The sequence below is a fragment of the Penicillium alfredii genome (genome assembly GCF_028826965.1).
Source record: "Penicillium alfredii strain IBT 34128 chromosome Unknown utg000004l_segment0_segment0, whole genome shotgun sequence".
NCBI lineage: Eukaryota > Fungi > Ascomycota > Eurotiomycetes > Eurotiales > Aspergillaceae > Penicillium > Penicillium alfredii.
The window spans coordinates 622,441-635,787 of NW_026622701.1; the positions used below are offsets into that span (position 1 = coordinate 622,441).

Here is a 13,347-nt window from a genome sequence, read left to right on the forward strand (position 1 = left end):
CTCATTATGAATCATTTCGAGTAATGCCGATTCACCGACAGGTGAATATTGATCCTGATATCTTCTAGTGCTCGACTTATTTAGAGAGAGGTTCCAAATGTGAGCTGCTATGATCTTGCAGTTTTGGTATTTGAGGGCTATTTCCACGAAACTTCAGGTCCAAACCAAAGACAAAACAAAAAAATAAAATACAAGCTCCTTGCAGGAAACTAAAACATCTACCAGTCAAATCAACAATCGAAGAAAAATAAAACCAGAACAGACATTGCTAGACAATGACCACGGTCCGGTTCAGGGATTCGAGGTAGGGTTGCGGCCCAGCCTGTGAGTGAGACAGTCAATAAATGCAATGCGATTTGGAAAAATAATCGACAAATGGCTTACCCCGACTAGGGTCGCATGCGCCACATTAACCTGCGCCCGTCCCTGGGCCAACGAGTCCGGGACCTTTACAGTGAAGTTCTGGTAGGGAGGCAAGCCACTCTCATGGTACTCGGGCTTGAATTTGCCGTTGTAGACAACAGTGCCCAGGACATCGCTGGCGACATTGCAGCCCTTTTTACCGCACGAGGCAATTCCAATTGCGACAGCCATTTCTTGGGAGGGACTTAAGGTGTTCTAGTGATTCAATTAGAACGTTGGGGGATTCCCCTTAAAACAAAGAAGTGGGAAAGCATACAGGTCGCTGGACCTGAACCGTGACATCGTCACCTCGACTGAGCTTCTGGCCAGTCGTAGGGAGTCCGATATGAGCGTTTTGAGCCAGAGCGATGCCGAAAAGGGCTACAAGAGAAAAGATCGACTTCATGGTGGCGGGTAAGAGTGGAGACCTTGTCGACCTTGGAGAGAGATAGTGATTCGAGTGGCGGATATAAAAGGATCTGTAATTGAAGCTGGGAGAAAAAAGAGTGATAGAGAAAGAGTAAACAGCAGCTATTTAAACTCCAGGAAACCTCGATTTTCGTGGTTTCACAGTAACCATGGTCGGGCGTTGATTTGCCAAGTCTCGCGGATCTCGGTAGCCCGCCACACTTCTCAGATCCATGTGGAACTCGTTTCCACAGGAAGGGGGCCAATTAAGGACAAACCAGGGTTTCCCTGTGCAACTACCAAAGGGGAGGGTTGGGGGCAAATAGGAGTCACAGCATCAGACAGACGATCATGGTGGTGCACTAGTGCCCATTGTATACAATAGCCGTTGTATATGAGAATCTAATAGGATTGCAGATACACTAATACTAAATCCTTCCCTTTAGGAACCCGTGGGTTGTGTAAAATTTCTGCTCAATGTCAAGGCCCCCAAAAGAAGAGCTATCAGATAAATGATCTATTCACATTCCCTTTTTCAATATTCCGGACCTTAAACCTGTTATGGTACTCGTGTTTTTTGCCGGTACGTTCACTTCTTGGCCTTCTTCCCAGCAAGGGCCTTGAAACATCCTGGTTAGGCCTTTTCCCTTTTTCACTTTCATGCCTGTAAGTATTCATTCTCTATCCCGTGGTCTTCTTTGATTCTCTAGTGGTGAGACAAGTTGCCGTTCTGATTTGATCTGGCGCTATATGAAGTAAGACTGATGGTTTTATTCAAGGATCCTCGGATGCAGATCAATATGGCACTAGGCGGCAAATGCCATTCAATTTTCAGATATGCTAGTTTTGATGTGGAAGCCCTATGTGAATTGTCAAACAAGAACCGGGAAAATATTCCTTGTTCATGTAGTCTGGATCAGGATCCGGACAATGGCAGCTTCAACTGGGCGGTTTCCATCGTGTTTGAAGATGGTGTGGAGTGGATTTTACGCTCACCAAGAGATGACAGCACCCAAATACCCAGTGAACTGGGTGCTAAACTGCTGACAAGTGAAACCGTAACGCTCAAGTATATAAGGGCTCACACTGATATACCCGTCCCTGAGGTATAGTCATATTGGTATGAAGATCTTTCCTTCCCCCTTCCCTCCTATTTTAGCTATGCTGATTCCTCATGAAGCTCTACACCAAGCAATAAAATCGGCATTCCCTACATCTTGATGAGCAAGGCGAAGGGTTGGCCTCTTGAGAAGGCCTGGCGGTCAAACAGTTCCACCAAAAACATGTCTCCAACAAACCAAGCTAAAGTGCTGTTTGAGCTGGGACTTATTATGTGGAAGCTTGCTCAATTTCGATTCGATCGAATTGGGTCCTTATTCGAGGAAAATGGTTCTCTTGTGGTTGGGGAATGCCTATCGCGAGCCCATATCCTCTACCAAAGAGACTCTCTAGAGGAAGTACCTCGAGGGCCTTTCACTAAAGATGACGAGTTTTGCGATAGCCTTATATCTGCCTTTACACAACATGCGGCAATTTTGCCACTGACACATCGTTGCCTGATTGCGCCTATTCCATCACGCTGCGACTATGAAACTGATGGTGATTACCGGACTGCGTGTGACCTTTGGAATGACTTTGTCACTGTTGGGGATAAAATTTATTCTGCCGAAAACAGGGTTGACTATATCATCACCGGTGATGCTATACGCGACCTCATCAGCCAGAAGACTATATCCACGAGAACTACTCTCTCAAAACCTTTCCCTCCCTATCATGCCGATCTGAGTGCCAACAACATCTTTGTTGACGATGATTATAAAATCACGTCTATTATTGATTGGGCGTTCTGTACATCTGTCCCACTTCCGGTTTTCCTAGCACCACCTGGACTTCCCCAGGGTCAATTTAATTGACTAGAATCTCCTCGGGAGGTACCTTGAGTTTAGGGGTGGGGTTTGTAATGCAACTGTCCGTGACAGGTTCGAGGATGACTGGATGGGGCTCTTTCAAAAGTCCTTGACTAGTATTCGGTGGGGTTTCTTGTGATAGAATGTGTCTATACACTTCTTCCTATTTCGCAGAGACAATCCAAACAACATCTTGGGCAAGACCGTGTGGATGAGTTTACCATGGACGCAAAGGAGGTTGAGCGGTTACTTCCAAGATCCCTCTTGTTGTTACCATTGGCTTATTGTGTCTGACAGGTCTGCAGGTGGATGGGAAGCCAAGGTGATCGGCGGGAGGCAGAGGGGAAAACACCCTTAAAAAACCCTTGGATTGAACAGATCATTGCCCGAAGGAGGTAAAAGGCCCTGCATCAAATACGAGGTGGCAGAGCTGTGTGAGAGGCGGGCTTTGCTGCGGTTCATAGATGCTCAGCCTCAGAGCCGCCCCCCGCAACCTTGTGTATAAAACCGACGCAAGGATCAATCACTTCCAAGAAAGTAACTCTCAACATGTGGTTTGCATATATTTATACTGCAATTTTATTTGGCATCCCAACTTCCCACGGACTCGCTGGCGACGAGCTCAGCCAACCCTTTTCGAGGGTGGACGAAGTCCAGCTGGGCGACTCAGCATCACTCGGCAGCTCAAATCTCACAATTCGTTCGATTGAGCCGGTGGAGGGCCTTCGATTATTTTCCCGTCAGCAAACACGCTGCCAGGATGCCGGTTATAGTAAGTCCCCAGACACATCAATACCCCCACCAAAATGCTATTATTTATTTAACACGACCTATTCTCTAGTTCCATGCCCCGACCAGAACGGCTGTTGTCCCAGTGGCTCGGATTGCACGCCGAACCAATGTTGTCCGGCGGACTACCAAGACTGCGGTAGCAGGAACTGCTACAACCCCGAAACACAACAGTGCTGCCAGCGCAACGGCCAGGCCTGGGCGTGCCCACGGGGACAGAAGTGCTGTAGCACTGGATACTGCTACGATCCCAAGTCCGAGCGGTGCTGTGACAACGGGTCCTGTGAGAAGGAAATGAGCTGCTGCGAGAACGAGTGTTGCTCATCCATTGCCACATGTGGTTCGAATGGCTATTGTGCTCCCAAGATCACAGCAGCACCAAAACCAAACCCCGCGACAGAGGACCTACCGGCACAGGCTACCACACAGACCATTCGCTTTGTTTATGACGGGGAGAGAATGGAAACCGTCAAGGAGGGGAAGTACACGGGCGAGAAGTATAAGGCTCCGCCTAAAGCGGTATGTTACTTGATACTATATGGCTCTTATTTTCAAAGACAAGATGCTGACAGTTTGTTTAGGTTATGCAAAATATGTGTGAAGGTAGGACCGCTGATGCACTCAATGGGGAAACTGATATTGACAGGGCTGTTTAGGAATCAAGAAATTGACTGGGAGCTACAGCGACAAGGCAACATTAACCAAAGCATCAAATAAACAGCGACGCAGAAATCGACGCAAAATGTGTACGAAGAATGGGAAGAGCGTTTGTATGACTACCCCTAAACTGGGAGGACTTTATCGTTGCTGAGCTTATTTCAAACCGTTTAGGCACGAATGCCGTCAATAAATACATAGAAAAGTTCTATCCCAATGGCAAAATCCCCGAAAAAGCCAGGGAGGCCATTGCTTCGGCAACGGACCTTCAATGTGACGAGGTATGTGTGGCTCTGGGAATTCTGCTACCTAGGTAGGAAGGTACTTGATGCTAATTGTTTGGACAAGTTCCCATTTGGTATGATTGTCGAATTCGGTCCAAGTTCCAATAGACAAGAAACCTAACACCGAAAAGCACGGACAAAGGAAGGAGGAAGTCTTGAATCTGGCACGACGATCTGCGTCCCCAGTACCGATAATGGATGGCAAGGCACCACCATGAGCCCGTTTTTCCGCGGTGCGAACAAAATCAAGTCGAACGAGCGCTTCACAATTGAGTTGGTAGGTTGGGACTGTGAGAAACAAGCTCCAAAGGCAAGCTCCCGACGCGAATTTAACTTGAATGCGACTGTGACAGGATGTGAGTAAATTCCTATCCTGGATCCAACGGCTTAACAGAATTTGGGATTGACAATCTTTAGCGGATGCCTACCGAGGCTTCGATCCAGAGAACCCAAAGCTGAAGGCACTGATCATGCCACTGGGAGATCTTGATGCAGGATCGTGGGTTTTTTTCTTGTCACAGTCTTACTCGGCCAAGAACGCTATGCTAATTTGAACGCAGATACTCCATCAACCTTACTACCGTGTCGGGAACAGTCAACGCCAGTATCCGTACATACGATGGCGAATCCTACGAGACGACCCAAGGACCTCATGGAGAGATGCTGTTTACATTACCGGAAGATGAGTTTGCGGTGAGTCTGGTGGGAACTACGATGGACGACGATGTCAAAGTCATATACGAGGCGAAGCAAGTCAAAACGAGTCTCAGCACTAGCACTAAAACAAGTCCCACTCAGCCCACGCCCACTCAGAATTTGGCGCTCATGAACAGTCCCGTTATGAAGGGAGGACTGGTATTTTGGTGCGCGGTATTTGGGATTATGGCTGTTTGGTGAAATGTTTAGTTTCCGCAGGATTTAGTATGGTGATGATGGTTACAAATTCGGGGTATTAGTCTTTCTCTTTTGACTGGGTTCAGTTCATAGTCACTTGCATATACTCATGCCTGTCGCTATATATAGTCTCATTGATATTCCAAGGGCTGTTCGAAACATTGATCTAAAAGCCCTAAATAACCAAGAATTCATGGCACACAATCAAGAGTCTTCCCCAGAAGCCAGGCGCTTTTTCAAAAAGTCAAAGACAACTTGATGTAATCGAAAGAAATTCCCTTGATGACAATGCGTGTCCCCGCCTTCGTCTGCCCGCAGACTAACAAGTTCATGCTCACAATGCTCAAGATGGCGGCTCAACAGTTCGGGCTGACCTTTGAGAAAATGATCGTTTTCTGCGTCAAGGATCAGACAAGGCGTCGTGATCTTGTCACATAGACCCTCCAGAGTATAGCTGTTGACAGCACGCATGAGATCCGCCTCAGATGCCACGCCAAAGGTCCATTTTCCATTCCGCAAAGCCCAGCGAACGCCCGTCGACAGAGATTGAACACCGCGAAAAATAAAATCGCAGGTCGAGTCATACTTGAGCTCGATGAGCCTTTGCACAAACCACGGCTGGTTAACTCGAAACGCGGACCCGAAATCGTAGACTCCGTCATCCAGAATCAGAGCCTGCAGTCGATGTTCTTGAGTTGCCCCGCGTGCTGCAAGATAGCCACCCATGCTCCATCCAAAGAGTGCCAGAGCATTGGGGTCGACATCCGCGCGGATTAACGCGTAGTCGACAACAGGGATTAAGACATTCTCCCAGTCCGGGCGGAAGTACAGGTGTTGTCGCCGCACAGCTGCGCCCTGTCCGGGACCATCGAAGGCGAGGAAATTGTAACCTCTCGCAAGCGCTGCACCTCCAATTGCAAACCATCCCTCGCTCATAGTGGAGTCATATCCACCATTGAAGATGATCGTACGTCGTGGCTTGTTCGATTTGTCAGGACTGACGAAATACCCAGGAAGTGTAGTGCCATCGTAGGGAATGCTGATCGATTCGTAGGCAAGCGTGGACAGCTCCATAGCCTCAGTGAATGCATTCTCAGATCTTTTATACAAATCCCGTGCGATCTCGTCGTTGTCGACGTTGTCGCGGCGGAAGAACTCAGCGGTGCGGTAGTAGTTGGACGCGCGCAGATATCCCTCGTAGGCACTTGTGTTGTTCTTCACCGAGGCCGAGTGCTTGGCATGCGTAACAGCTCGGTCGGCTGCCCTTTTCCATTCTTGTAGCCAGTCGTCCTCATTGCCTGCTCGAATGCGGGAGCAGATGGCTATGACTTCACCGAAGTCTGCTCCCCCATAGTTGCTGTACCCCGCAGCTCGAAGGGCTTCATAGCTGAAGCACTCGTTGGATTTAAAAAAATGATTGATCAGCATTGGAGGCAAGTGATTAAGTAGATACGAAATATAGCATAAACCCTGAGGGGGGGAATCTGAAGATTGCTTTGAAGATAAATAGCTCCATGAAGTCGGACCGACTGGTGAAGTTCGACCCGAGGCGCTTCCCCAAGTCGGACCGACTTGTCAACTCACCGAGGAATGGACCTTGCAAATATTCACTAGACAACGGTGCTATTTGTTGAGAAATGCTATTTTTTAATCAAACGAATATGAAAAAGGGGGAATTCACAGGATTTATGTTCATTTTATGCTACATAGTCTAAATAATCAGCTGAAAATCCTCCATCCTTGCTGGAAAAGCGTAGAAGGATCAGTCCCAGCAAACTCCTCGATCCCGGCTTCTGCAAAAGACAAATTGTACCAAGGGTCATCGAGTGGCATGCTGTTTTGTGCTGGGAACGAGACTCTGGTCCCAGTTTCACCTGGCCGCTCAAAGTCATACCCATCATCTCTGATCGTGAGCGGGGTTTGTGGGAATGCGTATGGATCTATTGTGTTTTGGTCAAGCCAGGGACGTGCCTGTTCGCTCGAGGGGCGTGTTGCTAGATTGGCAGTTTCCAGTGTGCCAGGCTGTTGCGCATCGATAGGATTTGTCGGTGTAGAACGAGGTGGAACGATGGAATCCGGGGAATTGCGTTCGTAGTTTCTGGGAACATGTGTTGCTGACAGATTGCTTTGCTGGGTAGCTGTCTTGCATCGTCTTCGGTAGGTTGAGAGATCTACCTGTAAGGCAGCATTAAGTCTTTCCCACTGTGGTCATCAAAAGTTAGACCGATTCGTATTAACCAGCGTGAAAACCGAATTAACCCACCGGACGTTGCAAAGCTCTCCAGTAAACTCGAAGTGTATCCAGTAAACGCAATATAGCCTTGACCGCAGATAATCTGTTCCCTGCTGTGTATGCCCCCGCAGGCCTCACATGCGATGCCTCCTCGCGATGGGAGATCTCAATAGCCAAGAACACAATCCCGGTTATGAAAGCACCATAACTGACAAGAGGTGGCAGGATTGTGACGTCGTCTTTGCCATACAGATAAGGAGCCAAAAGTCGCTCAAACATATCTGCATGGTATGTTATCTTATCCGCGCTGTTTTTCACGACATCAAGGTCTGTTGTCGGCTCTGTCGACGTGCTTGAAAATAAAGGGACAATTATTGAGTGCAAAGTAATGAGGCACTGGTGGTACAGGGCTTCAAAAAATAAAATCAAAATCTTGTCTTCTGAGGCCGGATCAGCGTCACCGGTTTGCTGTCGACTGGACACTGTAGTTTCAAAGATCGAGGTTGCGAGATTTGAGAGTTTTTGCACAGAATCGAGATTTTGAGCCGTCGAGGAAGCAGAGCAATCGTTGACCAAAAGCTGGACCTTGGCCCTAGAGAAAAAAAAGAGTCAATAGTCAGCGCTGAAGGTACCATTGAAGCTAGTGCCTATTCTTACCAGACGCCAATCATCTTCACGAACGCTGCAGCAACGGGAGGGTGGTTCGTCCCAATCCGAGGCTCGACAAAGCTTGAACACCAGTTTTGATCCATCTTCTCATTGAGAACGATCTCACAGCCTCCTGGGGTATATGATATCAAAGCCGGGAGTGGCAACATGGCAGCCTCTTGCCACGCGGACCTGATGTATGCCTCTGGTTCCATTATTATGCAGGTTGATACCCAGCAAGCCCAGAAGCATCGGCGGCCGAGCTCCGATTCAAGTGATAGGTCTGATTTTTCGTAGCCATTCCTGATCTTTTTGTTGTATCCAAGGAGATGACAGGCCCGGTAGGCCAGGGCTGGAGCGATGTCAATACAAGGGGTTTCACACGAAGAAGTTTCCTATTATTTCAGAATTGAGATAGAATGAGCTTACCAAGGCCAAGGTTCCCTGAATGTGGCTCTCCAATACCGAACCAATACAGTGATATGCATCCAAGTGCTTGGAAGACCATAAGAGACGGACTTTCCACGGCCAATGACATAGCCTCCTGCATGGCAGACCTTGCCCACGGGAGGCCACAAGAGTGATAACCACCCAAAACTTTCAATTCTGACTCGTCTGTTGCATCTTCATTTCCATCTCCATTCGGAGGATGAAGAAAACTTCAATAATGCCTCAGCTGACTGGCCCAAAAACAGGGGGGATGACATACAGTGTAGCCAGAGCAAAAATGCCCTTCAGTAAAACTCGCGGAAGCTTTCCGTCGAGATACTGTTGAAAAAGAACAGGCTTGCAGAACAGCAGAGAGGCGTTATAGATGCGTGAAAAGTACACCTCCAGAAGCGATAGCCCCAACGCACGTGGTGGCAGAGGTAGTTGGTCGGCATCGGAGGTCCATCCTTTTGTGATCGAGCTTATATTTCGTAATTGACTCGGGTATGTTTGAAACGCGTCATTCATTGACTCGACACCATCCACCAGACAGGAGGTTAGGGACCTAGTGGCTTCTTCGGCTGGAGCAGAAGTCGCTCTGTGTAGGCTGGTAGTCCCATTGCCTGTTCTGGCGTTATTTGGAGAGGAGGCGGGGTTATTATGATTGTTCTGACTGGGGATCAGGTTGTTCGACGGCAAAGATGAAGGTGGACCGGGCTCCTGTGCTTCGTAAACAAGAGACATAGACTCATCCACAGAACGTTCAGATAGAGGTCGTTCACGACTTCCATCAAATGCTCTACGCGCAAGCCGAGGAGTGCGCTGTATCTTCCGGCCCCGCCGATTTGGAGGGCGAGGGTAGACACAGGCAACCCGGAATCTCTGGCAGCGAGAGCATATAGGCTGCTCTCGACTGCATTTGAGCTAGACCTTGCTTTAGTAAAGTGATTTCATTTGGCCGAAATAGATAGACATGGAGTCACCTTCTGATCCCGACATCGCTGACATGCGGTGGTAGATCGTGGAGGGGGATGATCTAAATTCGATGGACGCGGCTGGATTCGTAAACTTCTGTTTCGCATTTCGGTGGCCATGGCTGCTGCGGTTGCGTGAAGCAGGTCGGGCATAACACGGCGGGAGATGGAACGTGACGGAGTCGGGCCGAGTCGAAGCTCTTACCGCCTGCGGCCCCGAAAGACTATTAGAGGCGAAAAATATGGTTGACATTAACCTTTTTTTTTATCGGTCCATAGGCTTCATTTGCATTCCAACCTTAACTATGTCCCTGTCAGCTATCTTCATTATGCCAAGAAGCGGGGATATTAACTCAGGTCCAGCGGGTGGGAGACGACCACCGCCATACAAGAGGCAGACCCTCCCTACCGTTTGGGATAGGTCATGCGAGGTGTTGAGTCTAGAGATTGCTTCATTGTGGGTGTGAGAGACCACTGCAATTCACGAGGAAACAGATTCATTCATTTTATATCACATATCTCCTCACTTGGCTAGAGGTATAGAGCCGACTCGGTTAAGCTATACAGCGACCCATCTGGGGGTGTTTTGACAGGGATCGACACATATGGAGACTTAAGCCCATACGCATAGGAGAGTGGATGCTTTATTATGAAAAGTAGTTTTGTCCTCCTTAGAGAGCCCAAAATTTCAGGAAAAAAAAAGATTACTATCGTTGAAATGAGAGATGTGGGAATATTCCTTGTCAGTGAATTTCTGTAGATACTTGACGTCATACGGTAGAAGGTGCAGCAGGATCCAATTCCTTATGATATCATGCAGCCATCCCGATGGTATTTAGATCCAGAGATCCCCAGAAACAATTTGAAAAACCTCAACCAATCTATACCACATTGTAATCAATTGTCCCATACTCCTTACCCATGATGGCACGCATTTTCATCACCGGCTCCAGCGACGGCATAGGCCAAGCAGCAGCCAAAATCCTAAGCGAGCAGGGCCACTCAGTAGTACTGCACGCGCGCAACGCGGACCGCGCCGCCTCAACACAACAAGCAGTCCCGAAAGCTGAAGCAGTACTAGTAGGCGACCTGCGCTCGATCACCGAGACCAAGCAACTCGCCAAAGAAGCCAACAATCATAGCCTGGGGACACAGGCGCCCTTCGACGCAATCATCCACAACGCAGGCATCGGGTTCGGGTCGACCTCTAGCCGCGAAATCACTGCCGACAACATTTCTGCCGTGTTCTCGGTCAACACGCTCGCGCCGTATATCTTGACCTGTCTCATGGACAAGCCCACGTCGCGGCTGCTGTATATGAGTTCGGATAGCCACTACGGCGGCGATGGGACTCTGCGGAATGTCACGCAGTCGCATTCGTATGGAGATAGCAAGATGCAGGACGTTATGCTTGCTAATGCGTTTTCTCGGCGGTGGGGCGATGATATCCAGGTTGTGAGTATGCACCCGGGCTGGGTACGGACGAAGATGGGTGGGTCGATGGCTCCGGGGGGTATGGAGAAGCCAGCTAAGGCGCTGGCGGAATGGGCTGTTGGACAGGGCAAGTTGGCGAGTCTGAAAAGCGGAGCTTTCTTCACGACGAGAGGGGAGGAGTCGGCGGATCCGGGGGCTGGAAATGTTAACAAGCAGGAGGAATTATTGAGGATTTGTCAGGAGGTCTCTGGGACGGCTATACCAGCTCATTAATTTACTGAATGTTATGGTACCTGGCTGTCAGAAACCGTTGCCATGCTATCCTTTGATATAGATGACTAGTAGTTTTGGCCAGAGGGGGAATTCCCGTGGATGAGCATGTCTTCTTCGAAGGAAGTGTAAACTTGTCTTTGGTTTCAACGGTGGGTATTGCAATGTGTGTATAATATAGCATGAAATAAAGACAGATTCATCTCGAGTACAAAAGAGCTAGCTAAACAAACAACACTTTACAATCGGACCTGTTGTACATCCGCCTATGGTGACCCATCAGGCGGGCTGCTGGGAATATTATGGTGCTTCCGAAGAGCCGACGTATTCGACAGTCGGCCATCAGCGAAAACACGAGTCTCCGAACGTTGATACGACGGGCTAGTTTTGGCAGGAGCATTCGGCTCCTGGCTATGAGCCTCGAGGGCCTCAAAAACATGACCAAAAACCTGGCGGTCGACATCGGCAGCCCATAGAAAATCAAGATGCTCGTAGTTCGGGATGGCCTTGGCGACGGTGTCGTGCGGCAAGCCGCGAAGCATAACCCCGATGTCGACAAGACTGTCGCTGCCACCGTACAGGAGAACAACGGGTGTTTTGATGTTGCGCGTGGGATACTTGACGGGCTTGTAGAAGCGCTCGCTGGCGACGATGCTGAAGGGCGCGTGGATTTCGTCATCGTAGAACTGGAAGTTCTTGTTGCGGATGATTTGGAACCAATGGACCACGGACTTGGTGCTCGTGAATGAATAGAGGTGCAGGTATGCGGCCAGCTTCTGCGTGCGACTGATATTGCGACACTTCCAATTAAAGAGGATCGACAGCGCGGTGTCGATAATGCGCACATAGATCGGCGGGTAGAGAATGGTCTGCCACATTGTGGTGGAGGAAAGAATGCTGCGTCGCCCGAACAGCAGAAACAGAAAATCTGGGGATGCCTTCATAAGGGAATCGACAATGCGGTTGCGCAGACCGGAAGGAGCCATTGCGGGCGCCAGCGCCACGAACACGTCAATTTTTTGGTTCAGCAACGGGTGAATGGAGAGAGTCGCGAATGCTTGCGCGGTTCCCTGAGAGAATCCAATATAGGACAGTGACGGTTGACCGGTCACTTCGAGAATATACTCGATACTGTTAGGGATATCGTGGAAGGCGAACTGGTCGATAGAGAAATCCCAAAACTTGTTTGATCCTGGGGAGCATCGCACAGATTTCTTCGCGTATTTGTTGCCTCGGTTGTTACCCAACCAGACATCATACCCCTTTTCGACGAGCTGGAAGGGCAAGCAGCGCTGCTCATTGGTAAGAGCCACCCACACTTCACTGGACATGAGCAGGCCGTGGTGCAAATAGACGACTTTCTTGCTGATACCGCCTGCACCCTGGTTGACACGCATCCTCTCTTCGCCCTTCCGGTACGCTAGCCGGTGCAGGCCGAGAAGATACCCGTCGCCCGTTTGCACGATGTGCTCCTCGGCTTCATATCCAAACAGAGCGCAGATCTCGGTGAAGTCGGACGCTTCCGCGATGGACGCAGCAAAAATCTCCTCTTTCGTGCGCTTGTCGCGCGCTTCAGTAGAAATGAAGATGTTGAACAAGGCCTTGGACTGATCATAGCAGAATTGGATGATCGGGCTCGCTGTTGGGGGTTAGTTTCAACACGACAGACCACTTTGCGGCAGTAGCCAACTCACGTAGACAGAAGGTAATCAGATGGATGATGGTCTCGAGTAAAACGAGAATGAGCGACCCAAAAAGCGCCAGGTACTCGAACCTAAGAAGAGGGTCAGGTACCACGGTCTCTCTCTGGGGAATCTGGGGGGCCCATACCAGAAAAGCCTCCCGATTAGTGGAACCCGCGCCATGATGAAGATCGACAGCGGCGATGCATAAGCCACACGCTGAAATCAAGGAAATATAGAGCCTTGAGCAAGGAGAATATATGAGCAAAAAGAAAGACGACGAAGCGCAGCAAAAAGAAAAGAAGAAGCGACGTCATGCGCATGTGAGAGGCTTAG

General features: G+C 49.2%; 6 protein-coding genes across 6 annotated transcripts; 2 read left to right on the forward strand and 4 right to left on the reverse strand.

Annotated features, from left to right (window-relative positions):
* Nucleotides 1-268: 268 nt before the first annotated feature.
* Nucleotides 269-808, reverse strand: NUU61_001880 (uncharacterized protein; the record flags this gene model as incomplete). The annotated part of the gene is made up of 3 exons (XM_056652462.1): nt 269-322; nt 385-618; nt 680-808. 3 exons carry the CDS (start codon nt 806-808, stop codon nt 269-271), a joined length of 417 nt encoding a protein of 138 aa, XP_056513529.1.
* A 2,669-nt stretch (nt 809-3,477) lies between these two features.
* NUU61_001881 (uncharacterized protein) lies at nt 3,478-5,344 on the forward strand (the record flags this gene model as incomplete). The annotated part of the gene is made up of 10 exons (XM_056652463.1): nt 3,478-3,489; nt 3,559-3,789; nt 3,873-4,025; nt 4,088-4,109; nt 4,163-4,276; nt 4,338-4,444; nt 4,512-4,521; nt 4,579-4,803; nt 4,865-4,946; nt 5,008-5,344. 10 exons carry the CDS (start codon nt 3,478-3,480, stop codon nt 5,342-5,344), a joined length of 1,293 nt encoding a protein of 430 aa, XP_056513530.1.
* A 201-nt stretch (nt 5,345-5,545) lies between these two features.
* On the reverse strand, nt 5,546-6,769 carry NUU61_001882 (alpha/beta hydrolase family protein; the record flags this gene model as incomplete). The annotated part of the gene is made up of 1 exon (XM_056652464.1): nt 5,546-6,769. One exon carries the CDS (start codon nt 6,767-6,769, stop codon nt 5,546-5,548), a length of 1,224 nt encoding a protein of 407 aa, XP_056513531.1.
* Nucleotides 6,770-7,060: 291 nt separating this feature from the next.
* On the reverse strand, nt 7,061-8,437 carry NUU61_001883 (fungal specific transcription factor domain-containing protein; the record flags this gene model as incomplete). The annotated part of the gene is made up of 3 exons (XM_056652465.1): nt 7,061-7,543; nt 7,605-8,166; nt 8,232-8,437. The coding sequence occupies 3 exons, from the start codon at nt 8,435-8,437 to the stop codon at nt 7,061-7,063; spliced, it is 1,251 nt and encodes a 416-aa protein (XP_056513532.1).
* A 2,112-nt stretch (nt 8,438-10,549) lies between these two features.
* On the forward strand, nt 10,550-11,332 carry NUU61_001884 (uncharacterized protein; the record flags this gene model as incomplete). The annotated part of the gene is made up of 1 exon (XM_056652466.1): nt 10,550-11,332. One exon carries the CDS (start codon nt 10,550-10,552, stop codon nt 11,330-11,332), a length of 783 nt encoding a protein of 260 aa, XP_056513533.1.
* A 263-nt stretch (nt 11,333-11,595) lies between these two features.
* Nucleotides 11,596-13,194, reverse strand: NUU61_001885 (sterol esterase; the record flags this gene model as incomplete). Its single annotated transcript, XM_056652467.1, has 3 exons — nt 11,596-12,968; nt 13,024-13,103; nt 13,160-13,194. 3 exons carry the CDS (start codon nt 13,192-13,194, stop codon nt 11,596-11,598), a joined length of 1,488 nt encoding a protein of 495 aa, XP_056513534.1.
* Nucleotides 13,195-13,347: the final 153 nt, after the last annotated feature.